This window comes from Camelina sativa, chromosome 3 (assembly GCF_030686135.1).
Source record: "Camelina sativa cultivar CO46 ecotype springtype chromosome 3, ASM3068613v1".
NCBI lineage: Eukaryota > Viridiplantae > Streptophyta > Magnoliopsida > Brassicales > Brassicaceae > Camelina > Camelina sativa.
The window spans coordinates 9,880,840-9,903,061 of record NC_141882.1 but is presented as its reverse complement, the minus strand read 5'-3'; the positions used below and the strand labels follow the sequence as shown (position 1 = coordinate 9,903,061).

The window sequence follows — 22,222 nt, the reverse complement described above, 5'->3', positions numbered from 1 at the left end:
CTAATCTAATAACAAAATGAAGTCTAATAGTGCTGCAAACAAATTTCTTGGAATAAAATCAGAAAATTCCATCTGATAAGACACTTTAAGCTTTATATATAGTAAGTAAAACCCTACCACTACTAGTCAAACATTACATACGCTGACTTAAAGAAGAAGTTAACAAGTCAACGTCAATAAAGGACGCCGACCATTAATTTAATTCGAAGATACATATATGTGGTTAAGCCTTCTTCCAATTGTGATAAAGAGATAAACAAATGGAGACGAATAGCGAGGAGAAGCTAAGTGTCATCGAACTACTAAAACAAGCTGCGAAGCTACTCTTGTGTAACATCAATCTCTTCCTCTTCCTCTGCCTCTGCTCTCTCCCGCTGTTTTGTTTCTTGATCTTCTTTGAGCTCTCCCTCCAAACCACCGTCTCTTTCGCTCCCCAGTTCCTCTTCAAACTACTCACTCTAGGGGAAGGCTTGCCGGAGAATGATCTAATTATCATATCAGAAAAAAACAGTGATCTGATTCCTTGGCTGATCCAGACTTCTCTGCTCTACTTCTTTCCCTACACCATTCTTGACCTTCTTACAACCACGACGATGGTTGCAGCATCTTCCATGCAGGCCTGACCCTGGACACATTCCTATGATACATAGGTATTAGACCTCAATTTTCTGAAGCTCATTATGTAAGAATTTTTTGTTTCTTTTCTTAATTATAAGGCCTCATTTTTTTAAAAGAAAATATTATCAGACCTTATTTTAAAAGTACAATTTTTTTTCGTATTGGGCCTCCAATGTTGCTGGACCGGGCTTCGATGGTTTACACGTCCGAGGAAGAACCGTTGGGGATGCTTCATTTGGTACGGAGATCTTTCAGAATATGTCAGAACAGAGTAGGAGGTTGTTTGTTCACATCTCTCTATGTCCTCCTTTGGTCAACCTCTGTTTTCCTATTCTTTTTCTTGTTCTTCTTTCTTCAGTTTCTCTCTGGTTCAATCAACTACTTATACGTTACTTATCTCTCACGGGAATACGAAAGATTCCACTACCAACGTTTCCACTACCAACGTACGGGACTGTTCGATGTGGTGGTGGTTCTGACTCTTCTGTTTCAATGTACTTTCTTTATAATTCTGACTGCAAAGTTCAGCAAGTGGAGCGCCGGGTGGAATATGGGTTTGGTTGTTTCGGTTTTAGAAGACGACGAAGATGGTCACGGTATCTACGGAAGTGATGCTCTGTCTCTTTCAGCTTGGTATAGAAGAGGTCATGAGAAGCGTGACCTCTGGTTGATGTTGATGTTCTTGGTCTTCACTCTTGCGGTGAGGATGCCATGTTTATACTCCAAATGCAGTGAGAGTTCGAGTGGAAATGGAGTGTTGTACACTGGTCTCTATGTGGGTTTTATTTGTGTCGGGAATGTGCTTAAATGGGTGACTTGTCTTGCCTGTTACCATGATTGTAAAACTAGGGCTTTGAGGAAGAAGCGTGATATCGAACAAGCTAAACGTCCTGCTACTTGAGAGTTTCGCTGAGTTCAAATCAACTTTGCATCTTTAAATAAACGGTAAAAAGGCTGATAAATTCTTAAGCATCATGATGGCAAAAGCAAGAAAACATGTTGTAAATTGGATTTGCTACTTTGTAATGTGTAATGCTACTATGCTAAAAGAAGACATAGTCGCTTTTGCTGCTCTTGCAGTGTGTTACAGAAACATGCGTAAAACACAGAACATTCTAGAAACAGTAAAAAGCTTTTATTTTGAAAAATTCAGCGATCCTCCAGATTAGTTTCCTTTCCCTTTTCAATTGGCTTTTGACTCAATTACCTTCTTGGCGAAAGAAGGCAAGCAGAATGCAGCTGAATGAATCTGAAACCCAAACAATTGAGAGCTTAAGCTAAGGTTTAAGTGTCTAGACGGCATGAACATGTACACCGAGAGATTGTTTTTCTTACCTCGGCATTGTAAAACTTCAAGGGTCCATTTGACTTGCTGGAGCTCTCGTCAATTGGGTTCAGTGGGTGTTTGAAGTCAACTTCAGGTCCTTCCGTTGAACAAAGCATAAATCCAATAACCCCACTGCAGAAATATGCATGAAATGATACACATTCAGGTTGAGTTATAACCACGAAAAATGTAAAGAGATTGAATGTTAAAGGGTCATTAAACATGCCTGGGGTATGTTGGAACGCTGGTCCAAGCATAGTTCACAGAACCCTTGAAGATCTCACGGCAGTTGGAAACAATGTCTTCAATGATGTCCATGTGAAGCCACAAGCTTTCAGCCTGAGTGCACACAACTCCACCAGGACGAAGAGCTCTAGCCACGGATTGGAAGAAGGGTTTCTCAAACAGCTCCTTTGCAGGGCCTGACATACACATCAGCAAGCGTAATCATAGTTAAAGCCTGCTTCTTTAGCTTTTGTTCAAAATAACAGAAAGGGTTAATATGACTGCTGATGACATGCAGTTACCGATTGGGTCAGATGAGTCAACAATAACAGCATCATATGATCCTTCAGCAGCATTCTTCAAGAAAGCAACACCTACAATGTTTAACCAATCAACCAGTTTGAATAATGATTTTGATTTACAAATGGCAAAATGTGTTCAACATAAATATGTAATGTTTCAGAAAGAGAGATAAAACGCAGCAGTATAGTACCATCGCCAATGACGAGGTTCACGCGAGGATCCTCATATCCAATTGCTACATCAGGGAAAAATTGCTTAGACACCTGAAAATTACCAGTAGATGGAAACAAATTAAACAATAGAACACATCTGAAAGTTCATTTTTTCAGATCAAAGGCATTTATCGAAATAGAGATGCAGTAAGTGACCACTCACGTCGACCACCATTTTATCAATTTCACACATGTCAATGTGCTCAACAGAAGGATGACGTGCAACTTCCCGCAGGACACCACCATCCCCTCCTCCAATGACCAACACCTATGGAAAAACTAGAAAGACATTGATCAGATACACTCTGGCTTATAGCTTTACTGGCTAAAAGCAACAAAAAAATAACATATTTAGATTACACAAATCTAATATTTGGGAGCTAAGCAATTTTGGATGTAAAAACTAAGAAGCTTTGATTATCTATCTTTTATTCTCAAACAAACCCCCAATAACAAAGCTAGACTATAATCAATTGAGCCAATTATAAAATATTCTATCATATTATGATTACATAATAAAGTTACTCGAGTTCTCAAACTTTGCCAGATGAGAACGTGGGACAATGTAACCTTTTTTTTATAAGGAGGCCATCAAAGTTTGTAGCATCTAAAAAGCAAAAAAAATATTGATCATCTAATCTACCTTTTTTCTAGTGGACATTCCTATCACCACCCTGTAGTGTATAATCATTTAGGCCAGCTCAATTAGTTTCTATATTCACATCTGATAAAAGGAACTCTGGTTGCTCTATTTTCTCCATAAGTAATGATTCCATCATCCTACTTTACCGGAGAAGAAACATGTCGACTTAAAATAAAAGACCTTTCATTACATTCCAAAGCAATAGACTTTTGATTACCCAAACTACACACACACACACACCACCCAAACCGCAATAAAGGTTACTAAAAGGATAGAAGTATACCTTCTTAGGGTTAGGGATAGAGCACAAAGGAAGATGAGTGATCATTTCTTGATAGGCACATTCATCTCTTTCAGTAAGTTGGATTACTCCATCCAAAACCAAAACTTTTCCATATGTTGCAGACTAAGAAAATTCAAAAAGCTCACAATCAAAATGAATGTTCCTATAAGGGATAAATCAGAGATATAATAAAAACAGAGAAATTGATTGTTTTGGCTAACCTGGAAAACAATCACATCCTGGTAATCAGATTTGCCCTGAAACAAAACTTTCTCAACCTTCAAGGAGTGTGCCTCACCTGCAATTGTAAAAAATAAAAACAGAGTTTTAAAAAACAGAACAAAAAGCTCAAGACTTTATGGAAAAAACCAAGAATTTTGTGTTTCCATTTTACCTGGCCACATGGGACTCATTTCAGAGAACCACCCAGGAATCACAGTAGAGAAACAAGCAGGCTCCTTTGTCTGATCTCCGTTCTCCGTCTCCATGGAAGCGACGGCGGCGGAGCCATTATCGGCCGCCTCCTCTTCTCTGGGTCTCTTCAAATCAGTGGCGGAGGATTCTTTAGCATCCATGGCTGGTGTAGCTCTGTTGAGACTCCCAAAGAAACGCCGAGAGAGAGAGAAACGAGAGAGAGGGATTAGGGTTTTTGTGAGGTGGTGGTGATTATGATGTGAAGTGAAGCTGAAGATATTATAAGCAAGAGGAGGAGGAGGAGGAGGAGGAGAAAGGTGTAGAAGTGTAAATATCATTTTTTTCATTTCTTTTTATTAATTATTTTTTTATTTTTCAACGATAGCAAAATTGGGAAATTATTGTGTGATGATAATAGTACAAACTTTTTTATTTTGCCTCGAATATAACGTTTCTTTTTAGCTTTTTTGGCTTTTTATGTCCTGTTTTATTCCTTTATTCGTGTCTCTCTCTCTCTCTCTCTGATGCTCGCTCTCTGAGGAACGTCTACTCTACGCGCTACCGACCTCACGTGCAAAATTCTCATATATGGAAAACATACGATCTCTGTAAACCATATATGGTACTTAGCAAAAGCCTGGCCTTCTCTGTATTCGAAGATGTGTAACGCGTGATTGATATATATATGGGGCCTATGTATCTTCTGTCTTAGCTCTTATTGTAACACTTGTTGTTTGACTTTATAAAAATGGGTTTTCACGGGAAAAAAAATATAAATAGGGGTTCAAAACTCAATTTGATAGAAAGAGGACTAGCAAATGAGTATGTATTTTGATGTATCCATATACAGTTGAAGTCGTGAAAGAGTAATTTGTTTATTTGGGAACAAGTTGGGGTATAAAGACAGTGAGTGCATCACTTTTATCTATACCACCGCGTATACTGCCATAAGAGAATTGGATCACGAGGTTTAGCCCAATATTTATTAGGCCCAATACTAAGAAACATACTATATAACCTTTTTTTTGCTGCATCTAAACAAATACATTTTCTCTGGCCAAAAAAAAAAAAAATACATCACTTTTGCGGAAAAATGTATTAGAATGAAGGATTAGAGACAGACTAAACAATTTTATTTTAATGTTAAACTCTATATTTTCGATCAATATTGTGGTGTGTATGAGTTAATCAGCACTAGCTGCCTAGAATTAGAAAATTATCTACCACATGAAATATGGTAGAACTCCAATTTTGAACCCAAATATGGTAGAAACCCATTTCCGTGATAACTTTGTGACAATTGTCACGGCAAAATTCCGATGATCAGTGTTTAAAGACGTTAAGTGTATCGGCGATTTTATTGTTTAAATAACAATTCTAACACACATAGGCTTATGTGAACTTAGTATTACTATTAGCCAACTTTAAGATAGAAACGTCGAACAAAATATCTATAATTTCAACAAATGTAAAACTTAAAAATGCGAATTACCAAGTGTTCATACCTAAAAATATTGAGCAAGTATCATTTCTACTTCTTTTTTTTTTGTTTGTCGGCTCATTTCTACTTAACAACAGGGTTCCCTATTAATTACCAAGTGTTATTATTATACCTACATATTGACGAAGTATGTAGTAAAAGAAAAAGCTAAAATTGTTCGAAGCTATGTAATACCGGGTCCAACGCTCCCCCCCCCCCCCCCCCCCCCCCCCCGCCTATATTAATTACATGCATGTGGTATTCTTAAACTATTCGTTAAATTGGACTATGTGAGTCGTATAAGAATGATTATGAATGACTCAAACAGATAAAACAATATACTAGCGAGATTAGAAACATAATCTCATAATTACCAAAGTTATCCTCTTTAATCTTTAGTTTGTCAACACACATTGTGGAATGTGGACCACCCTAATGATATTAACGATATATATAACTAAAAAATAAATAATCACTCTTTTTTTTTTAAAGTGTGGTAGGTGAACCACTCAAATCCATCCATCATCCCTTCAAAAATATTGGGAGAAGTAGTAACACACTTCTTTTACATAGTTTGAAAAATATCTATGCCAAAAATATATATTATGATATCTATATACTTTTTTAGTGTAGAAATATAAATATTATAGTAAGTATATGATTTGACAATGGCGTCGACATGTCCCCATACACACACGTGGAAAAATGCAGTGCTATCTATCTTAAATTGGTTTATTTCTATGTTTGTTAAATGCTATGTTGCATGGAAACTCTTTTTGAGGTATGTTTTCTGTTTTCGAAACGTTTCAGAAACGAAAACTTGGAAACAAGTCACAGAAACACGATTCCTAAAAATCTATGTTTGGAAACACGATGGAAACTCCGTTTCCGTTTTGGAAACACGACGGAAACTCTATTTTATAATTTCAAAATTTAATAAATAAATAAATTAAAAATATAAAAATTCATGATACATATAATGATAACAAAATATAAGATAATTAGTAGCTTAAAAGTTAAAATCCCTAAATATATGGTGATGTTGGTAAAAAAAAAATGATTTTGAATGTTTATTTTTTTTACAGTTTTACTTTTATTAAACTATTTTAATATTTATGTTTTGAATTTGTGTTGTTTCAGATTTTTTTAATATGATTTTTATATTTGGGGATTTATTATCTCTTTATATATCTATATATCTATATATATATATGTATATACGTTTTCTACACGTTTTCATTACTTAATTTTTGAAAAAATCCGTTTCCCGTTTCCAAAACGTTTCGTTTCCGCGTATCCGTTTCCGTTTCCATGCAACATAGGTTAAATGTGAAATCATTACTCCGTGTGTAGCCTACAAAAAGAGCTCACCAAAATTACAAGAGAGAGCATCATCGTCTGGAAGAACATTACACCGTAGAGAAGAAGAAACAAAAGTAAGCCATGGCGTCAAGAAAAGTTTCTTCGTTGCTCGCTCGCTCCTTCATATCCTCCTCGCCTTCTCTGTTATCTCTTAGAGGTAATATATCTGATATGGCTGATATGATCCATTTTTGTAAAATGATCTCTTCTTAGCTCCGATCGGACTCTGTGGCTCTGTTCATAATGTGATGCTCAATACAACGATCGAGATCGTAATCTTACTTTATTGATTTTTTACATTTTTCTCTCTTCGATCTGATGATGATCTCCAAGTTTTTTTTGGATTCTGTATCAACTTTGTTATTTAGCAGATCGCTCATTGTATGTTGATATTTGGTTACTTCTTGATGGATTTGATGATCGTGGTCTCTATCGGATCGAAATCGATTAATTCTTTGTTTTGTTTTGTTTTGGTTTCTTCATCAGGTATGAACAGAGGAGTACAGAGATACAGTAACTTCGCTGCTGCTCTTGAAAACACTATTACTCCACCTGTGAAAGTTGAACACACACAGCTCTTAATCAATGGAAGATTTGTTGATGCAGCCTCTGGTAAGAAATGTTTTTTTTAGCACTTTGTCAATATCTTAAAGCTTGTAACAAATACTGAGACTTTTTATTACTTGTTTAAATTTGACAGGAAAAACTTTCCCTACTCTGGATCCAAGGAATGGTGAAGTGATTGCTCAGGTGGCTGAAGGTGACGCAGAAGACGTGAACCGTGCTGTTGCAGCTGCACGCAAGGCTTTTGATGAAGGACCATGGCCTAGAATGACAGCTTATGTAAAAAAAAACAAAACAACTTCTTTGTGTTTGTTGTATTTGTGTGTTTGGAAATGTTCTTTCAGTTGGTGACCAAAAAAAAAAGAAATGTTCTCTCAGCTTTGGTTAATTGATTTCTTCAGGAGAGATCAAGGATACTGTTTCGTTTCGCTGATTTGATCGAGAAACATAATGATGAGATTGCTGCTCTTGAGACTTGGGATTGTGGGAAACCTTTTGAACAATCTGCTAAAATTGAAGTGCCAATGCTTGCTAGGGTGTTCCGGTACTATGCTGGTGAGTGAAACCACTGATGCATTTTATTGTGTACCCATAAGATTTTTGACTCATTATATCCATCTTCGTAAAATTTGTGCTTTCTCTTTCGATGAGTTTCTCAGGTTGGGCAGACAAGATCCATGGAATGACAGTTCCAGCTGATGGTCCACACCATGTGCAGACCTTGCATGAGCCCATAGGAGTTGCTGGACAGATCATCCCATGGAACTTCCCTCTTCTCATGCTTTCTTGGAAACTTGGACCAGCTTTAGCTTGTGGAAACACCCTTGTTCTCAAGACTGCTGAGCAAACTCCTCTATCTGCTCTTCTTGTTGGACGACTACTTCATGAGGTAACAATGTGCTCTTGTGTTTGCTATCATCTGCCTCGACACTTGACAACTTATAGGCTTTGTATCTTATAGGCTTTAGGCTTTCATTGAAGCTATTACATATGTTATGTTTGCTTAAGTAACTGAATTTATGCCAGGCTGGACTTCCTGAAGGAGTTGTAAACATAGTTTCTGGATTTGGTACTACAGCAGGTGCAGCCATAGCTAGTCACATGGACATTGATAAGGTTTAGAAGACAAACCTTTAAAACTTCTTCTTATTTCACCTCGTTCTGCAGTTGTTTTATCTTAAGCACTCTACAGGTTGCGTTCACCGGGTCTACTGACGTTGGTAAGATTATTCTTGAGTTGGCTTCAAAAAGCAACCTTAAGGCAGTGACTCTTGAGCTAGGAGGCAAGTCACCATTCATTGTATGTGAAGATGCTGATGTGGATCAGGCCGTTGAGCTTGCACATTTCGCTTTGTTCTTTAACCAGGTAACATCACTTGAAACACCTCAATGTATGATTTATATGTTTTCCATGTATTTAGAGTCTTAAGAATTCATCCCTTTTTTTATAAAGTACAAGCTGTTCTGCTTAAATTGTAGGGACAATGCTGCTGTGCTGGCTCGCGTACATTTGTACATGAACGCGTGTACGATGAGTTTGTAGAGAAAGCTAAAGCTCGTGCAGCCAATCGCGCTGTTGGAGATCCCTTCAAGTCAGGCATTGAGCAAGGTCCTCAGGTACTCAGAACAACATTTAGAAACCGTAACAACGTTCTTAAAGGAAAAACAGAACAGCATTTCAAAATTCCTAAACTTGTTTTGGAAAAAAACAAAATAACAGGTTGACTCAGAACAATTCAAGAAAATCCTGAAGTACATCAAACATGGAGTTGAGGCTGGAGCCACATTACAAACTGGAGGTGACCGGCTTGGTTCCAAGGGTTACTACATCCAACCAACAGTCTTCTCAGACGTTAAAGTAAGTAAACAGAATATTACCCTGAAACAAAACTCAATTGCCGCCCCATCATAGTTTCTTGCGATAATAGAGTTATATGGACCATATTAAACTTGGCAGGACGACATGCTCATAGCTACAGACGAGATATTCGGGCCAGTTCAAACCATACTGAAGTTCAAGTAAGAATCTAATGCTAAATCAAACGTTTTCTGATTTAGACTTTACTTTACTGATGGCTTTTAATGTCTCTTAGGGATCTTGATGAGGTGATTGCAAGGGCAAACAACTCAAGGTATGGTTTAGCTTCAGGAGTGTTCACACAGAATCTGGACACAGCAAACCGACTGATGCGAGCGCTCAGGGTTGGAACCGTTTGGATTAACTGTTTTGATGTACTTGATGCCACAATTCCATTTGGAGGGTACAAGATGAGTGGCATTGGAAGAGAGAAGGGTCTTTACAGTCTTAGCAACTACTTGCAAGTCAAGGCTGTTGTCACTGCCCTTAAGAATCCGGCCTGGCTCTAAACCCAACCAAGTATCTCGTCCTTAATTGATTTGCACTTTTGCTTTGGGAAACCTGGAATTGTACTGCCTCTAGGTTTTCAACATTTTGAGAGTAATTTATCTTCTACACGTTATGCAAATAAAACTACATGAAAATGTGTGATTGAGAAAAACATACACTTATTAGTTTCATTGATGTGTATATGAACCTGACTAATAACAATAGAATCCATGAATCTCTCTATAAGTAAGCAATAGAAACTAAAAGCCTTTTCACAGTAGGAGTAGAGAAGTGGGAACAACATAAAAAAAACTTGATATCGCGCATATGGTTCAAGGATTCTTCAGTTTGATTCTGAGCTTTCTAGTGATATGTGATGCTTTTGGATGAACTGGTCGTCTCGTGTTATCAGCAGACTGTTCTGCTTCCACCCAGTTTACAACTCTGAGAATCAAAGACTGTGGAACTTTCTTGACATCTGCATCACCTGAGCCTCTACACTTCTTCATCCCTTTCTCCAAAGCCTTTTCTATAAACTCCATGAACCAGTTTGCAGCTTCTTTCTCTATCTCTTTAACCAACCTCGCCGTGTTTCCTAATCCGGAAGAAGAAGAAGGAGCTGCAGGGTTCTTGTTCTCATCGTTTGATCTCAGTTGCTTGTTACTTTGCTGCTGCTGCTTCAAGACAATTCTTCTCTTTGCTGTGGTTTTCTCATGATCATTAGAGTTATGCTGGATTTCGTGTAGGATCACTGACGATCCATTCTCAGATTTGTTCTCAGTAGTAGTAGCAGATGAAGCAGCTGCTTCAATTGACGCGATTTCGTTCATGGTTTCAGCTATCTGGCTGTGAAACTCCAAGAACTTGTCGAAGCATACAGCTGGACAATCAGCTTTTGCTGATTTGCTTAGATTTGCAAATGTCCTGTTTAGTCCCAAAAAAAGATTCACAGTTCAGACTCAAAACACACATAAACCATACTATGAAAAAGACGTAACATTCAGATGTATACTTGAGATGACGAACGACTGTTTCTATGGTTGTAGCTTCTCTCAATGCTTGAAGAGCTATCTTCTGAGCCGTCTCTCGCTGCTGCATAGCTTCCTGTTCACAGATACAAAGACATCTCTTAGTATTATCATTTATCACCAAAACATTCCTAAAAGACTGTATCATTCAAATTTGATGCAAACCTTGCTCAGTGTGCTAAGTCTTCCTGGTAGACTCAAACCCTTCTCTGGTTTTTCCAACTTATACTTTGGAGAAACCATCTTCAAGGTAGATTTTGGAGCATCTCTTACATCTTCTACCATAGCAGCTGCTGTTGCTCTCCTAGTACGCATACTCGGAGGAGGTGAATCGCTTTTCTTTGCCTGCAAAATCAAGATTTAAAAACCCTCTCAACAAAAACCCTTAACGCTTAAAGCCAATAGAGACACAGTCAAACAGAGCAAAATGTACCTACAGAGGAATAAAAAGAAGTAACAAGAACAGAAGAAACAGAGTTCTTGGCCAACATCTCTCTATCGCAAACACTTCTGCTTCTCGGAAACTTCGAAGTCGGAGGAACAACACAGCTCTTCCTAACTCCACCATCGCAGCAGGACTCTCTCCTTTCAAATCCGACATTTTCGACAAAAGCCCTCCACCATAAGAGCACCTAACTCCACCAGGTGATCTCCCTCTCGTCATAACAACCGGAGACGCCGCCGTGAATCTCCCATTACCAAGCCTATGTTTCGCCGGGGTACACTGATCAAAATCCAAAGGAGCAGGCTTTAACACAAACGGAGACGAAACGTCACCGTTCTGTCCCCAAGAACCTCTCCTCGGTCTCGTACCAGACTCTTTCTCACCTTTTCCTCTCGTACTCATCAACGGCTCAGGTGTACCAAGCAGAGGATGCCGTCCAGGAATCGGCCTAGCACCTTTCATAACCGGAACAGGTGTCCCTGGATCGAGCCGATCAACGTATATAAACTGACCCAACTGCATCTTGTTGCTTAGAACCACATCGTCTTGATCAGAAGGAAGGCTAACGTAGATCGAATGAGAAGAATCAGAGACTTTAATGAAGAAGCCTTGTTTGGGTAATAGATTCTTCTCGTCAAGATCGATTGGGACGATATCTGTGACCTGTAATAACGAGCTTCTGTGTTCTCCGGTCGGTTTAACTCCGGTTTTCATACCGTCGATTAGCTTTTGAAGGATCCCTGGTGCTAAAGCCGCCATTTTTTTTTCCCCCGAGGATTCAAGATCGAGACTTTGTGATTCAGATGAGAAATTCAAGAAATGGGTTTAGATCGCAAAGATGGAAAAAAATAAAAATTGCAACTTTGTTTGAATAAAGAAGAAGAAGAAGAAGAAGAAATTGGGGATTTTTTATTGGAACGTTGTGAGCAACGGTCGAATTTGGTGGTGGGTCTTTTTGTATTGAGTGTATTTTAGTATTCGTAAATTGTATAATTACAATATTTAATCTGGAGGGATCTTCTTGTTGTGTTATATATATAAACGCCGCTGCGCACGCTAATCATGATTAGGCTACTCTCTTAATTACCAATGGGTTTGACAAATATATAGATAGATTCTGGCTTATCTTTTTGGCTTTTGCATCTGAGTTGACTGGTGTTTGAGAGGGTGCACTAAAATTCTCAGTACCAAATTAACCATTTGTTTTCGGCTAATCTACCATATCTAATTTTTTTGTATTAGTCAACTATATTTAAAATATTTAATTTTGTGATTAGTATTTAGTAAAAAATCTGCAAATATATTGTTTGAATGTGTTAAATTGTGTTTGTCTAGTCTATGTGGGTGGATTCGCCACCTCATTTTTAAAGAATGGTAGATACATCATATAGTTTATGATCCATTTTTTCAAAATACAGTTACTATTTGTAATGAAAAAAAAAATCCCAGCTATTATTTCTCATATTTATTACCATTCTTCAAAAATTTTAGGAATTATTTATCATTTATTTATTTATTATCCTTAAAGATATGAAATTTTGTATTTTTTTCAAGGATAGTTACTTACCATTTGTTCTTTGGTCATCAGATCTTGTCGTGATTGATGAATGGGCCGCCTAAGAAACAGAGTACTTATTTGGACTCAAAGTTTAGTTATTCTATGTACTTTGATTATTTCATTGGTTAATTTAGCCAAACGAAGAACTAAAATAATTCATGGAAAGCGTATATGTACTTGTAAAACACAACGACATACTAATGAAAGACATCCAAAAACATAACTTATAGTTGGAATTTGGAAGTTGGAACCAATCAACTAGACCAAAGTTGATGTACTTTTTCTATATATCGCAAATGTAAAATTTTGTTTATATGGGACAAATGGCTGCCAGAATCAAATCGACACATTAGACAAATACATGCTTTCTCATATATCCTCAGTTGATTTCTCACATGTCCTAATTTCTAACTCAATGCTTTCACATATATCATCACCAAATGTTGATAAATCAAAGGAAAACCAAGACCACAAGTCCAGAAGAGAGCAATTACTTGAAATGTTGTAGACACCTTTACTTTAGGAAAAAAACCAGTCACCGGATGTGGAGGTGTAAATAAAACTTGACGGAGAGTGTAAAGACCAAAAGCATCCTTTATATGCCAAGGTACACTGATCAAATTAAACCATATGTTTTCGGCTAATCTACCAAATCTAATTTTTCTATTAGTCAACTATATTTAAAACATTTAATTTCGTTATTAGTATCAGTCAAAAATCTGCAAAGATATTGTTTAAATGTGTTAAATTGTGTTTGTCTAGTCTATGTGGGTGGGATTCGCCACCTCATTTTTGAAAAATGGCAGGTAAGTCGTGTAGTTAGTGTTTATGATCCATTTTTCAAAGTAGTTGCTATTTGTAATGAACAAAAAAATACTCATGAAAAAATGTCCCTAGCTATTATTCCTCATATTTATTACTATTATTCAAAATTTATAAAAGTTATTATTCATTTATATATTATCTTTAAAGATATGAAATTTTGTATTTTTTTTCAAGGATAATGACCACTTGATCTTTGATTATGAGATCTTGTCGTGATTGATGAATGTGCTTCCAAAGAAACAAATATTTATTTGGACTCAAAGTTAAGTTAACCTTGATTCTTTCATTGGTTAATTAACCAAACAAAGAACTTAAAATAATTCATGGAAAGCTTGTACTTGTACTTGTACCCCTTTTAAGCCACTTAAAACACAACGACACACTAATGAAAGACCTCCAAAACTCTACAGATATTATACTAGTAGTTCAGACAGTTTAAAAGTGAAATGTATGCTGGCCAAACTTCAACAGAAGTTGGACTTTAATTGTTAACTTTTGGACCTTTTGGTATATATTTCTCAACTTTTCAATGTAGAAAATCCTCCTAATTTACATTTGCACCTACAAACGAAAAACAATACTGTATCTCTAATCGGATCGGGTTGGTTGGTATGTTACCCACTAAAAGCCCAAATAAAAAATTATAGGCCCAAAGACGACACATAACTCGTAACGGCCTCAGCCTTTCTTATCTCTTTTCCTGTCGAAGAAGAAGAAGAAGATCACAGAGTTCATCATAACAGAGTCCGAAGGATGAAGCTACGGTTGAGACTTCACGAGACGAGAGAAACCCTAAAACTTGAATTGGCCGATACAGGAACTCTCCACGATCTCCGACGATGTATCAATCCCACGGCGCCTTCCTCCGTTCATCTTTCGCTTAATCGTAAAGACGAGCTCCTCGCGTCTTCGCCGGAGGATACGCTCCGATCTCTTGGTGTAACATCCGGTGACCTTATCTACTACTCTATCGATCAATCTGCTTTTGTCGCATCGGTTGAAGAGGTTGGGGAGTCTTCGAATTTGGAATCGGGATCGGAAAGTAATCAGGCGGCGGCTGTTCACGATTCGATGGGTATTGGGTTCGCAGAGGTTCAAGATCAAATTAAACCTAATCCCAATTCTACCGTAGAAGATCCAGCAGAAGGATCCAAGACGGGTATAGAGAGTCCAGAGCCGATGGATGTGGAGCAGCTTGATGACATGGAGCTCGCTGCCGCTGAAAGCAAAAGGTTAAGTGAACCATTCTTCTTGAGAAATATATTGCTTGAGAAATCTGGTGATACCAGTGAATTGACTACTTTGGCTTCCTCAGTTCATGCGGTTATGTTAGAATCTGGGTTCGTGCTGTTCGATTCAGGGTCTGATAAGTTTAGCTTTTCAGAGAAGTTACTTACGGTATCACTAAAGTATACTCTACCTGAGATAATTAAGTCTAAGGATGCCAATACAATCGAGTCCGTTACTTTGAAGTTTCAGAACTTAGGCCATTGGGTTGTAGTTTACGGAACTGTAGGTGGGTCTAGTAGTGGGGGAGTTCACGTGAATCTTGATAAGCGTAGGTTTGTGCCTGTTATTGATATGGTTATGGATACTTTGAAGTCTGACAAAGAAGGCTCTTCGAGGATCTACCGTCAAGTGTTCATGTTCTGGAGAATGGTAAAAGATGGTCTTGTTATCCCGTTGTTGATCGGTATCTGCGATAAAGCTGGCTTGGAACCTCCACCATGCTTGATGCGCTTGCCAACAGAGCTAAAGCTGAAGATACTAGAGTTGCTTCCTGGTGTGAGTCTTGCGAAGATGGGTTGCCTTTGTACTGAGATGCGGTATCTGGCTTCAGACAATGACTTGTGGAAACAGAAATGCTTGGAAGAAGCTAAGAATGTTGTTGGGACAGGAGAGGGTGATTTGGTTAACTGGAAGGTAAGATTTGCTGATTTTTGGAGGCATAAACTGTTTCCAAGAAGGGATGTTTCCACGGGAAGAAGCACTATGCGATTCCCTCGGATCATTGGAGACCCTCCTTTCACATGGTTTAATGGGGATCGCATGTATGGATCCATTGGTATTCACCCGGGACTACCAGCACGTGGGTTTGGCGGACGAACATGGGGTCAGCGGTTTACTCCCGGATGCAACTTTGGGGGACTCAACTAGCTAGCAAACATCCCGGGTGAGAAAATGGAACTTGTGAGTCTGTTGAAGGTATGAGGAAAGTAGGTGTATTGTATATGGCTTTTCCGATATCAGCAAATAAATGGGGGAGGAAACTAGTATGTTTGATCCTTATAAAGTGTCTTTGCTTTTAAATCTTCTTTTTCCATGTTTATGCTTCGGTTGCTCTTTTATGAGTTCTGTTTTTTTTTCTTTCTGTAACCACCAGATGTATAAGTAATGATAAAATGGCTTCTTATATTTTGCTATTATCTCTGACATTTCATATTTGCAAGCCGATTGTGATGTGCATATGGACATGTTTACATCACATCTCTTTTACTTCATTTGAGATATTTTCGTATTAATAACATTCTGATAAAACTCCTGAATACTAGAAATGCGTTTCAGTAAAAAAGTCAGTCAGTCTTACACTTTCAGACAAAGAAACATGTTATGTTCACCGAAACTAGTATGTTTATGATTGGACTGATTCTGGCCGAACCAACTTGAGACAGATCCTGGTTTCTTCGGTTTAAGATTATGGTATAGCTTATAGATATGAGAATGAGAATGAGAATGATGGTATAAAATAAAAGTATCCACCAAATAATCCCATATAGTTTGATTTGTCATTGTTAGGCCTAAACTATCGCCACCCACAAATAAGTAAGCGCATTTTTCTCTATATATATAACAGAAACATTTTGTAGTTTTAATATGTCATCAACGGAGAAGATCATAACAGAGTCCGAGAATGAAGCTACGGTTAAAAACAACACAAGACGAGAGAAACCCTAAACCTTGAACTGGCCGATACAGCAACTCTCAACAACCTCCGGCGACATATCAATCCCACGGCGCCTTTTTCCGTTCATCTGTCGCTTAACCGCAAAGAAGAGCTCCTCGCGCCTTCGCCGGAGTATACGCTCCGTTCTCTTGGCGTAACGTCCGGTGACCGTATCTACTACACTATCGATCAGTCTGCTTTTATTGCATCGCTTCATGGTGGGGAGTCTTCGAATTGGAATTTGGGAGATGAAAAAACCCAAGATCAAGTGAAAGGTTCAGAGCCGATGGATGTTGAAATGGCTCCGGCTCCTGTAAGCAAAAGGTTAAGTACTGTACCATCCTTTTTAAGAAAGACACTGCTTGAGAAATCTGGTAATGACAGTCGACTGACGTTTTTGGTTTTGTCAGTTCATGCTGTTATGTTAGAATCTGGATTCTTGCTCTTAGATCATGACTCTGATGATAAGTTTAGCGTTTCAAAGAAGTTACTCTCTGTATCTCTTAGGTATTCTCTATCTGAGCTTATTAGCCGTAAGGATAACAATTCACTCGAGTCTGTTACTTTGCAGTATTACAACATAGGCCCTAAAGTTGTAGTTTATGGAACTATAAGTGGGTCTCGTGAGCGTGTGCGCATGACTTATCTTGATAAGCGTAGCTTTGTGCGCATGACATATGTTGATAAGTGTAGGTTTGCGCACGTTATCAATTTGGTTTTGGATACTTTGAAGTTTGAGAAAGAAAGCTCTTCCATCGACTACCGTGACGTGCTTGTGTTCTGGAGAATGGTGAAAGATGATCTTGTTATACCGTTGTTGACTGATCTTTGTGATAAGGTTGGCTTGGAACCTCCACCATGTTTGATGCAGTTACCAACAAAGCTAAAGCGGAAGATACTAGAGTTGCTTCCTGGTGTGAGTATTGGGAAGATGGCTTGTGTTTGTACAGAGATGCGGTATCTGGCATCAGACGATGATTTGTGGAAACAGAAATGCTTGGAAGAAGCTAAGGATTTCTTTTGGGCATTAGCAGATGAGGTTGGTTGGAAGTGTAGATTTGCTGATTTTTGGGGGCGACGGAAAGGACTCATTATCCTAGTAAGAGGAAGAATTCCCCAAAAAAAAAGCAACCCTCGAATAGAAAACCCTTTCAACCCTTTGGGTATTCACCTGGGAAGGAGACCTGGCGCATGAGCATATGGGGACAGAGCTTTACTCCCGGGTGCAATCTTGAAATATATGCGACTAGCAAGCATGCGGGGTGATCAGATGGAACCGGTGAAGGTAGGAGGAGTCGGTTGTCTTTCACTTGGATACTAATATTTTTGAGTTTTAAATATTTCTTTGCTTTTGGATGGTATTCTCTTATTCGCAATGGTACTTATGCTATATATTTGGTTGGTCTTTTTATGAGCTTAAAGTTTTTGACCATACGATAACATCATGTATGGCAGCTTATATTTTGCTCTTGCTCTTAGATTCCATATTTGCAAACCTGATTAGTGAAATTATGTTGCATATGGGAGATGTTTACGAAATTTTAGTACATATCACTATCGGCTGGTTAAGTTAATCCTTGCTGCTATGATAAATGCTAGTTTTAATGAGATTGAGACGATTTGTTTTTCACTCTAACATGTTCACCAGTTAAACCAGTAAAAAAAACATTTTATCAGTTACTGCGACGAGCATTGAGCATTCATATTAGTTCTTTTTACCCATCATCGTAAAAATGCAGTCACATCTATTACTAAAAAAGTAACAAATACAAAAATGATGTAAATGACAACAAGTCAAACTAGGAGAGGAGGACCTTGCTAGTCACTAAGCTACATGTCCTTTATAGGCCTACATAACTTGTTGGTTGTCCCCAAAAACAATCTCACGAATAAGTGATAGTTGAGTCAATCTTCATTAAATTAAGGTTTGGTCTTCCCCATATTCCATTACATAACTTCTCCTTTACTTCATTGAGATATTCTCGTATCAATAACATTTCCCTGAATGTTGGAACTGTGTTTCAGTAAAGGTCAGTCTTACACTTCCAGACAAAGAAACATCAAACCAGTTCAACGTAACTAGGATGATATGATCGGTTGGACGGGACTGATTCTCTGTAGAACTGATATGAAATGTATCCTGATTTCTTAGGGTTAAGATGTGGCGTCGCTTATATATGCGGTTTACCGACTAGTAAGTATTTGTGACGAACTAAAATATCAGATGCTTGCTAAACCAAGCAATGATATCATGAAAGATAAAATGACATGTGAATGTCGTCGACTCATTAATCATTCCAACAAATTCCAAATGCATAACAAAATATGTTTCATGTTTGGATGTTTTACATTCATAAAGTTTCAATAAGAGAGTTGCATTGTCCCTTTTAAACAACCCCCGGCTCGTGACTCCACCCTTTTTATCGTTATTGTGTTGTTTTTAGTTCTCTCTGCTTGTATTCGATGTTTTTATATATAATTGTTAATTATAAAATTTTAAATTTGGGTGGTCCTCTTTCTAACCAATCATCTAGAATAACAACTTATTAATATCACAAATGTAATCATTTGTTATTAGTATATGATTTTGCTTTGTTTAAGTTATCCACACGAATTGATTATTACCTAACTTATAACTCCTATAAGTTCAATTGCTTAGGTAAAAATTCATTTATTTAACAGAGTCGGAGGAACAGAACGAGTTTGTATCGTTACAGTACAGAAATATAAAGATACAAAAAAAAATAACATTTCATTATTCATTTTGCTACGACATGGTAATCAATCGGCGATGGCCCAATTCATATCATTCTCAAAGATCCAATGGCAGACCTCGATCAGACCCGGCTTGGAGCCAAGCGACACGAAAGCTCCATGGCTCGCACCCCAAGCTGAAGTGTCCATGTGACATATAGCAATACCATGGTTAATCTTTGCTTTACTCTTGGGATCTAAAAGATCCGATTCGTAGACTCGGACTTTAGGCACAGAGTGACAGTAATAGAGTAAGTAAGGATACAAACTCTGATGACAAGACACTGACTTTGTCACATTTCCACCGTTGATTCCTTTGACATTCCCAATCATAACTTTCTGTTTCGATCCAGCTACACTCTCTGTCGTTCGGACTACCACACTTCGACCTAGCACCGATGTAGCAAAATCGATCATATCCTCCGCTGATCCGACACATCGCTTCGTCTCACCGACCGTAGGCAATCTCTCGCATTCAGTTACCGCATCAGTAATGATCCCTTCCATCGTCGAGTTATCCCTAGCGTGGAAAAGACGTTTGATTTCCGCTATTTTCGATGTGGAAAACGGTAGTTTCGAGACAATGCTACGGGGAAGAAACGACCTTTTCGGCATTTTATCCTTAATGTCAGGCATCCAAATCAACATACCTTCTTTAAGCATCGATTCTCTAAAGAACTTGCCAGGCTCAACCCACTTATTCACGGTTTTACCGTCGCGGAGTTTACTCTGGTTGTATCTCGCGAACTCGACTCCGGTTTTGGCGTAATCCTTGAACGTTGAGTTCTTTGTATATGTCTTGAAATCAATCTTGTTTCCCTCAGCTCCTTTACCGTAACCGGTGAATGATTCCGAACCGGGGTTAAAAGATTTACCGTAGTTCACGAAACCAACCTTTTCTGAGTTAGAGTTCTTGGCATACGACGAGAACGTATCGTCCCCTACGTTAGCCTTGTCTCTATAATTCAAGAATGTGTCAACTGCAGCGTTCCCTGAGGCACCGTAGCTTTTGAAGTTATTCCGAGGAACATTGCCGTCGCCGCCGTAGCCTTTAAAAGTGTCATTAGCTGCGTTGGCGTTTTCGCCGTAGTTGGAGAAATCCGATCCGATTACATTGGAGGAGACGCCGTAAGAGGAGAACTCGTTCGGAGCTCCGTTACCGTTTTTGCCGTAACTAGTGAAAGATTGACCCGGTCCGGCGTTGCCTTCGTGAGTGTAGGTCTTGAACGTCTGAGCACGGCCGTTTCCGTCGTCGGAATACGCCGTGAAACGACTCGTCGGATTGTTGACTCCGGATTGATAGGCTTTAAACTCGCCGGAGCCGCCGGTGGCTGATGTCCCGTAGGATTTGAAGTTTTCATCGACGACGTTGCTGTTATCGGCGTAGCCTGTGAACGAATCGTCGTGACCGGCGGCGTCGCGGCTGTATCGCCGGAAAGAGTCGGTTACTACGTTGCCGTTTTGTGAATATTTCTCGAACGAGTCTGCACCACCGGGGCGAGTCGTGCCGTAGTTGGTGAAGTTTCGTTGGTCGTAAACAGAGAACTTAACGTCGTTGCTGTGTTTCTCGAGGGTCGGGCCCAAATCGGGGAAACAGAAGAGGTTAGCGGCGGAGCAGAAGTCAGGGAGGCGATCGGGAAGCGAGTTTTGGGAGGCGAGTTTGGCAAAAGTAGCGGAGGCTACGGCGGTTAGTGGTGAAGCTTTAGAGAGGAGAAAGGCTGAGCCTGGTGATTGGTTTTGGATCTGTTTGTTCCAGTAACGTACTAAAGAAGCTTTTGGCGTGAACGGATTCGTCTCCGGCGAAAAACCGCCGTTACTTAACTGTTCTCCTCCGGCCGTAACTACCTGCATTGTGGAAGTTACCAAGATTGTTCAAATGATCAAAAAAAAATGAAAACGGAAATAGATTCAATAAAAGCTTGAACCGAATCATCAGTTTTAGAGAAATCGGACAATTTGAGTTTGACTTACATGGAAGAAGAGACACGACAAGAAGGGTAGAAGAAAACCAAATCGTTTGAGCATTTTTTGTTTAGAGAGAGACAGAGGAAACATTCGATTGGGGCAGAGTAAATGTTGGTGGGTTGTCGATGCAATTGTGTGTGTCACAGTGTGTATATATATATAAAAACTTCAACTTCAAACCAATGTTTAATGTGGATAATTAAGGCATGGATTAGAAGAAAAATATTGACTTACAGTTTTTTTGTTTCAGATTTGTCAACAACATTTATCCTACCGATGGTGATTGGTGACAAACAATAACACATCCGTAGACAATGTTAAACTAACCTTTCTTACTCGGTGTAACTTGAAGCCATTTTTTTTTTTTTTTCACTCTGGTTTTTAACAAAATATTGTGATATATTTACTGAAATTTTTCGAAAAACAACACACCTCTTCTTCGAGGTTACACTATCTCTTTTACTATTCTAGGATTTTACTCTCCAATGGACTCAACTCGAAAATATTTTCACCGCAACACAATTCATATAATAATTCACACGTTAAGGTGAGCCTTCAATGTCCAATTTTCTAAAAAGTAAAAAAATTATAGTGTTCAATGCACCTTAAGTGGTCCACGCATTTACTCATCGATATAGAACACACTTTAGTCTAACACTTGGAAAGAAAACAATGTGTTACTCGATATTCACCAACTTAATTTCAATATGTCATACGTTATGTGGATTTAAATTTGGATAGTAAAGAAAATGTTTCTGCCAGCAAAAAAGTAATGTATTAAAATCACAATTACAATTCCCTATACCGGTTCTATATTTAAAAAATCAAAATGCATGTCAAGATTTCTCCATTAATATCTCTGAATAACGTAAGTATTAATCCAAAATTTCTCGTATCAAATTTTTTGATTAGGAAGAGGATAAGG

The 22,222-nt window shown here is 38.4% G+C and overlaps 5 protein-coding genes and 2 pseudogenes across 7 annotated transcripts; 4 read left to right on the top strand and 3 right to left on the bottom strand.

Annotated features, from left to right (window-relative positions):
* On the top strand, positions 1-1,766 carry LOC104776503 (uncharacterized). Its single transcript, XM_010500586.3, has 2 exons — positions 1-606; positions 807-1,766. The coding sequence occupies exons 1-2, from the start codon at positions 261-263 to the stop codon at positions 1,517-1,519; spliced, it is 1,059 nt and encodes a 352-aa protein (XP_010498888.1). The 5' UTR covers positions 1-260; the 3' UTR covers positions 1,520-1,766.
* LOC104776504 (spermidine synthase 1) lies at positions 1,597-4,472 on the bottom strand. The gene is made up of 9 exons (XM_010500587.3): positions 4,006-4,472; positions 3,833-3,909; positions 3,612-3,734; positions 2,849-2,953; positions 2,664-2,736; positions 2,473-2,544; positions 2,172-2,367; positions 1,954-2,077; positions 1,597-1,867 (listed from the first exon to the last, which is right to left on the bottom strand). Exons 1-9 carry the CDS (start codon positions 4,370-4,372, stop codon positions 1,802-1,804), a joined length of 1,203 nt encoding a protein of 400 aa, XP_010498889.1. The 5' UTR covers positions 4,373-4,472; the 3' UTR covers positions 1,597-1,801.
* A 2,271-nt stretch (positions 4,473-6,743) lies between these two features.
* LOC104776500 (aldehyde dehydrogenase family 2 member B7, mitochondrial) lies at positions 6,744-9,969 on the top strand. 2 transcript variants are annotated; one of them, XM_010500583.2, is made up of 11 exons: positions 6,744-7,024; positions 7,354-7,479; positions 7,568-7,710; positions 7,833-7,986; positions 8,091-8,320; positions 8,458-8,547; positions 8,624-8,797; positions 8,911-9,048; positions 9,152-9,289; positions 9,389-9,450; positions 9,525-9,969. In XM_010500583.2, the coding sequence occupies exons 1-11, from the start codon at positions 6,949-6,951 to the stop codon at positions 9,796-9,798; spliced, it is 1,605 nt and encodes a 534-aa protein (XP_010498885.1). In that variant the 5' UTR covers positions 6,744-6,948; the 3' UTR covers positions 9,799-9,969. The 2 variants fall into 2 exon arrangements, with proteins under 2 accessions (XP_010498885.1, XP_087357966.1); XM_087501840.1 differs by having other exon boundaries at positions 6,853-6,941.
* LOC104776501 (protein CORTICAL MICROTUBULE DISORDERING 4-like) lies at positions 9,941-12,131 on the bottom strand (annotated as a pseudogene). Its single transcript, XR_015591005.1, has 4 exons — positions 11,244-12,131; positions 10,972-11,151; positions 10,791-10,882; positions 9,941-10,702 (listed from the first exon to the last, which is right to left on the bottom strand). The product of XR_015591005.1 is annotated as a protein CORTICAL MICROTUBULE DISORDERING 4-like (transcript).
* Positions 12,132-14,306: 2,175 nt separating this feature from the next.
* Positions 14,307-16,049, top strand: LOC104776499 (F-box protein SKIP22). Its single transcript, XM_010500582.3, has one exon. The coding sequence runs from the start codon at positions 14,388-14,390 to the stop codon at positions 15,789-15,791; it is 1,404 nt and encodes a 467-aa protein (XP_010498884.3). The 5' UTR covers positions 14,307-14,387; the 3' UTR covers positions 15,792-16,049.
* A 496-nt stretch (positions 16,050-16,545) lies between these two features.
* Positions 16,546-17,977, top strand: LOC104778839 (F-box protein SKIP22 pseudogene; annotated as a pseudogene).
* Positions 17,978-19,233: 1,256 nt separating this feature from the next.
* Positions 19,234-21,668, bottom strand: LOC104776498 (polygalacturonase 1 beta-like protein 1). The gene is made up of 2 exons (XM_010500581.2): positions 21,304-21,668; positions 19,234-21,177 (listed from the first exon to the last, which is right to left on the bottom strand). Exons 1-2 carry the CDS (start codon positions 21,385-21,387, stop codon positions 19,360-19,362), a joined length of 1,902 nt encoding a protein of 633 aa, XP_010498883.1. The 5' UTR covers positions 21,388-21,668; the 3' UTR covers positions 19,234-19,359.
* Positions 21,669-22,222: the final 554 nt, after the last annotated feature.

Coding starts and splice junctions, on each gene's coding strand:
- LOC104776503 (XM_010500586.3), top strand. CDS start 261: ATGGAGACGAATAGCGAGGAGAAGCTAAGTGTCATCGAACTACTAAAA. Junction 607..806: donor CACGACGATGGTTGCAGCAT/CTTCCATGCAGG, acceptor TGCTGGACCGGG/CTTCGATGGTTTACACGTCC.
- LOC104776504 (XM_010500587.3), bottom strand. CDS start 4,372: ATGAAAAAAATGATATTTACACTTCTACACCTTTCTCCTCCTCCTCCT. Junction 2,737..2,848: donor TTGATAAAATGGTGGTCGAC/GTGAGTGGTCAC, acceptor GGTAATTTTCAG/GTGTCTAAGCAATTTTTCCC. Junction 2,078..2,171: donor AGCGTTCCAACATACCCCAG/GCATGTTTAATG, acceptor ATATTTCTGCAG/TGGGGTTATTGGATTTATGC.
- LOC104776500 (XM_010500583.2), top strand. CDS start 6,949: ATGGCGTCAAGAAAAGTTTCTTCGTTGCTCGCTCGCTCCTTCATATCC. Junction 8,321..8,457: donor TTGGACGACTACTTCATGAG/GTAACAATGTGC, acceptor AATTTATGCCAG/GCTGGACTTCCTGAAGGAGT. Junction 8,798..8,910: donor TCGCTTTGTTCTTTAACCAG/GTAACATCACTT, acceptor CTTAAATTGTAG/GGACAATGCTGCTGTGCTGG.
- LOC104776499 (XM_010500582.3), top strand. CDS start 14,388: ATGAAGCTACGGTTGAGACTTCACGAGACGAGAGAAACCCTAAAACTT.
- LOC104776498 (XM_010500581.2), bottom strand. CDS start 21,387: ATGTTTCCTCTGTCTCTCTCTAAACAAAAAATGCTCAAACGATTTGGT. Junction 21,178..21,303: donor TGTCGTGTCTCTTCTTCCAT/GTAAGTCAAACT, acceptor TCCACAATGCAG/GTAGTTACGGCCGGAGGAGA.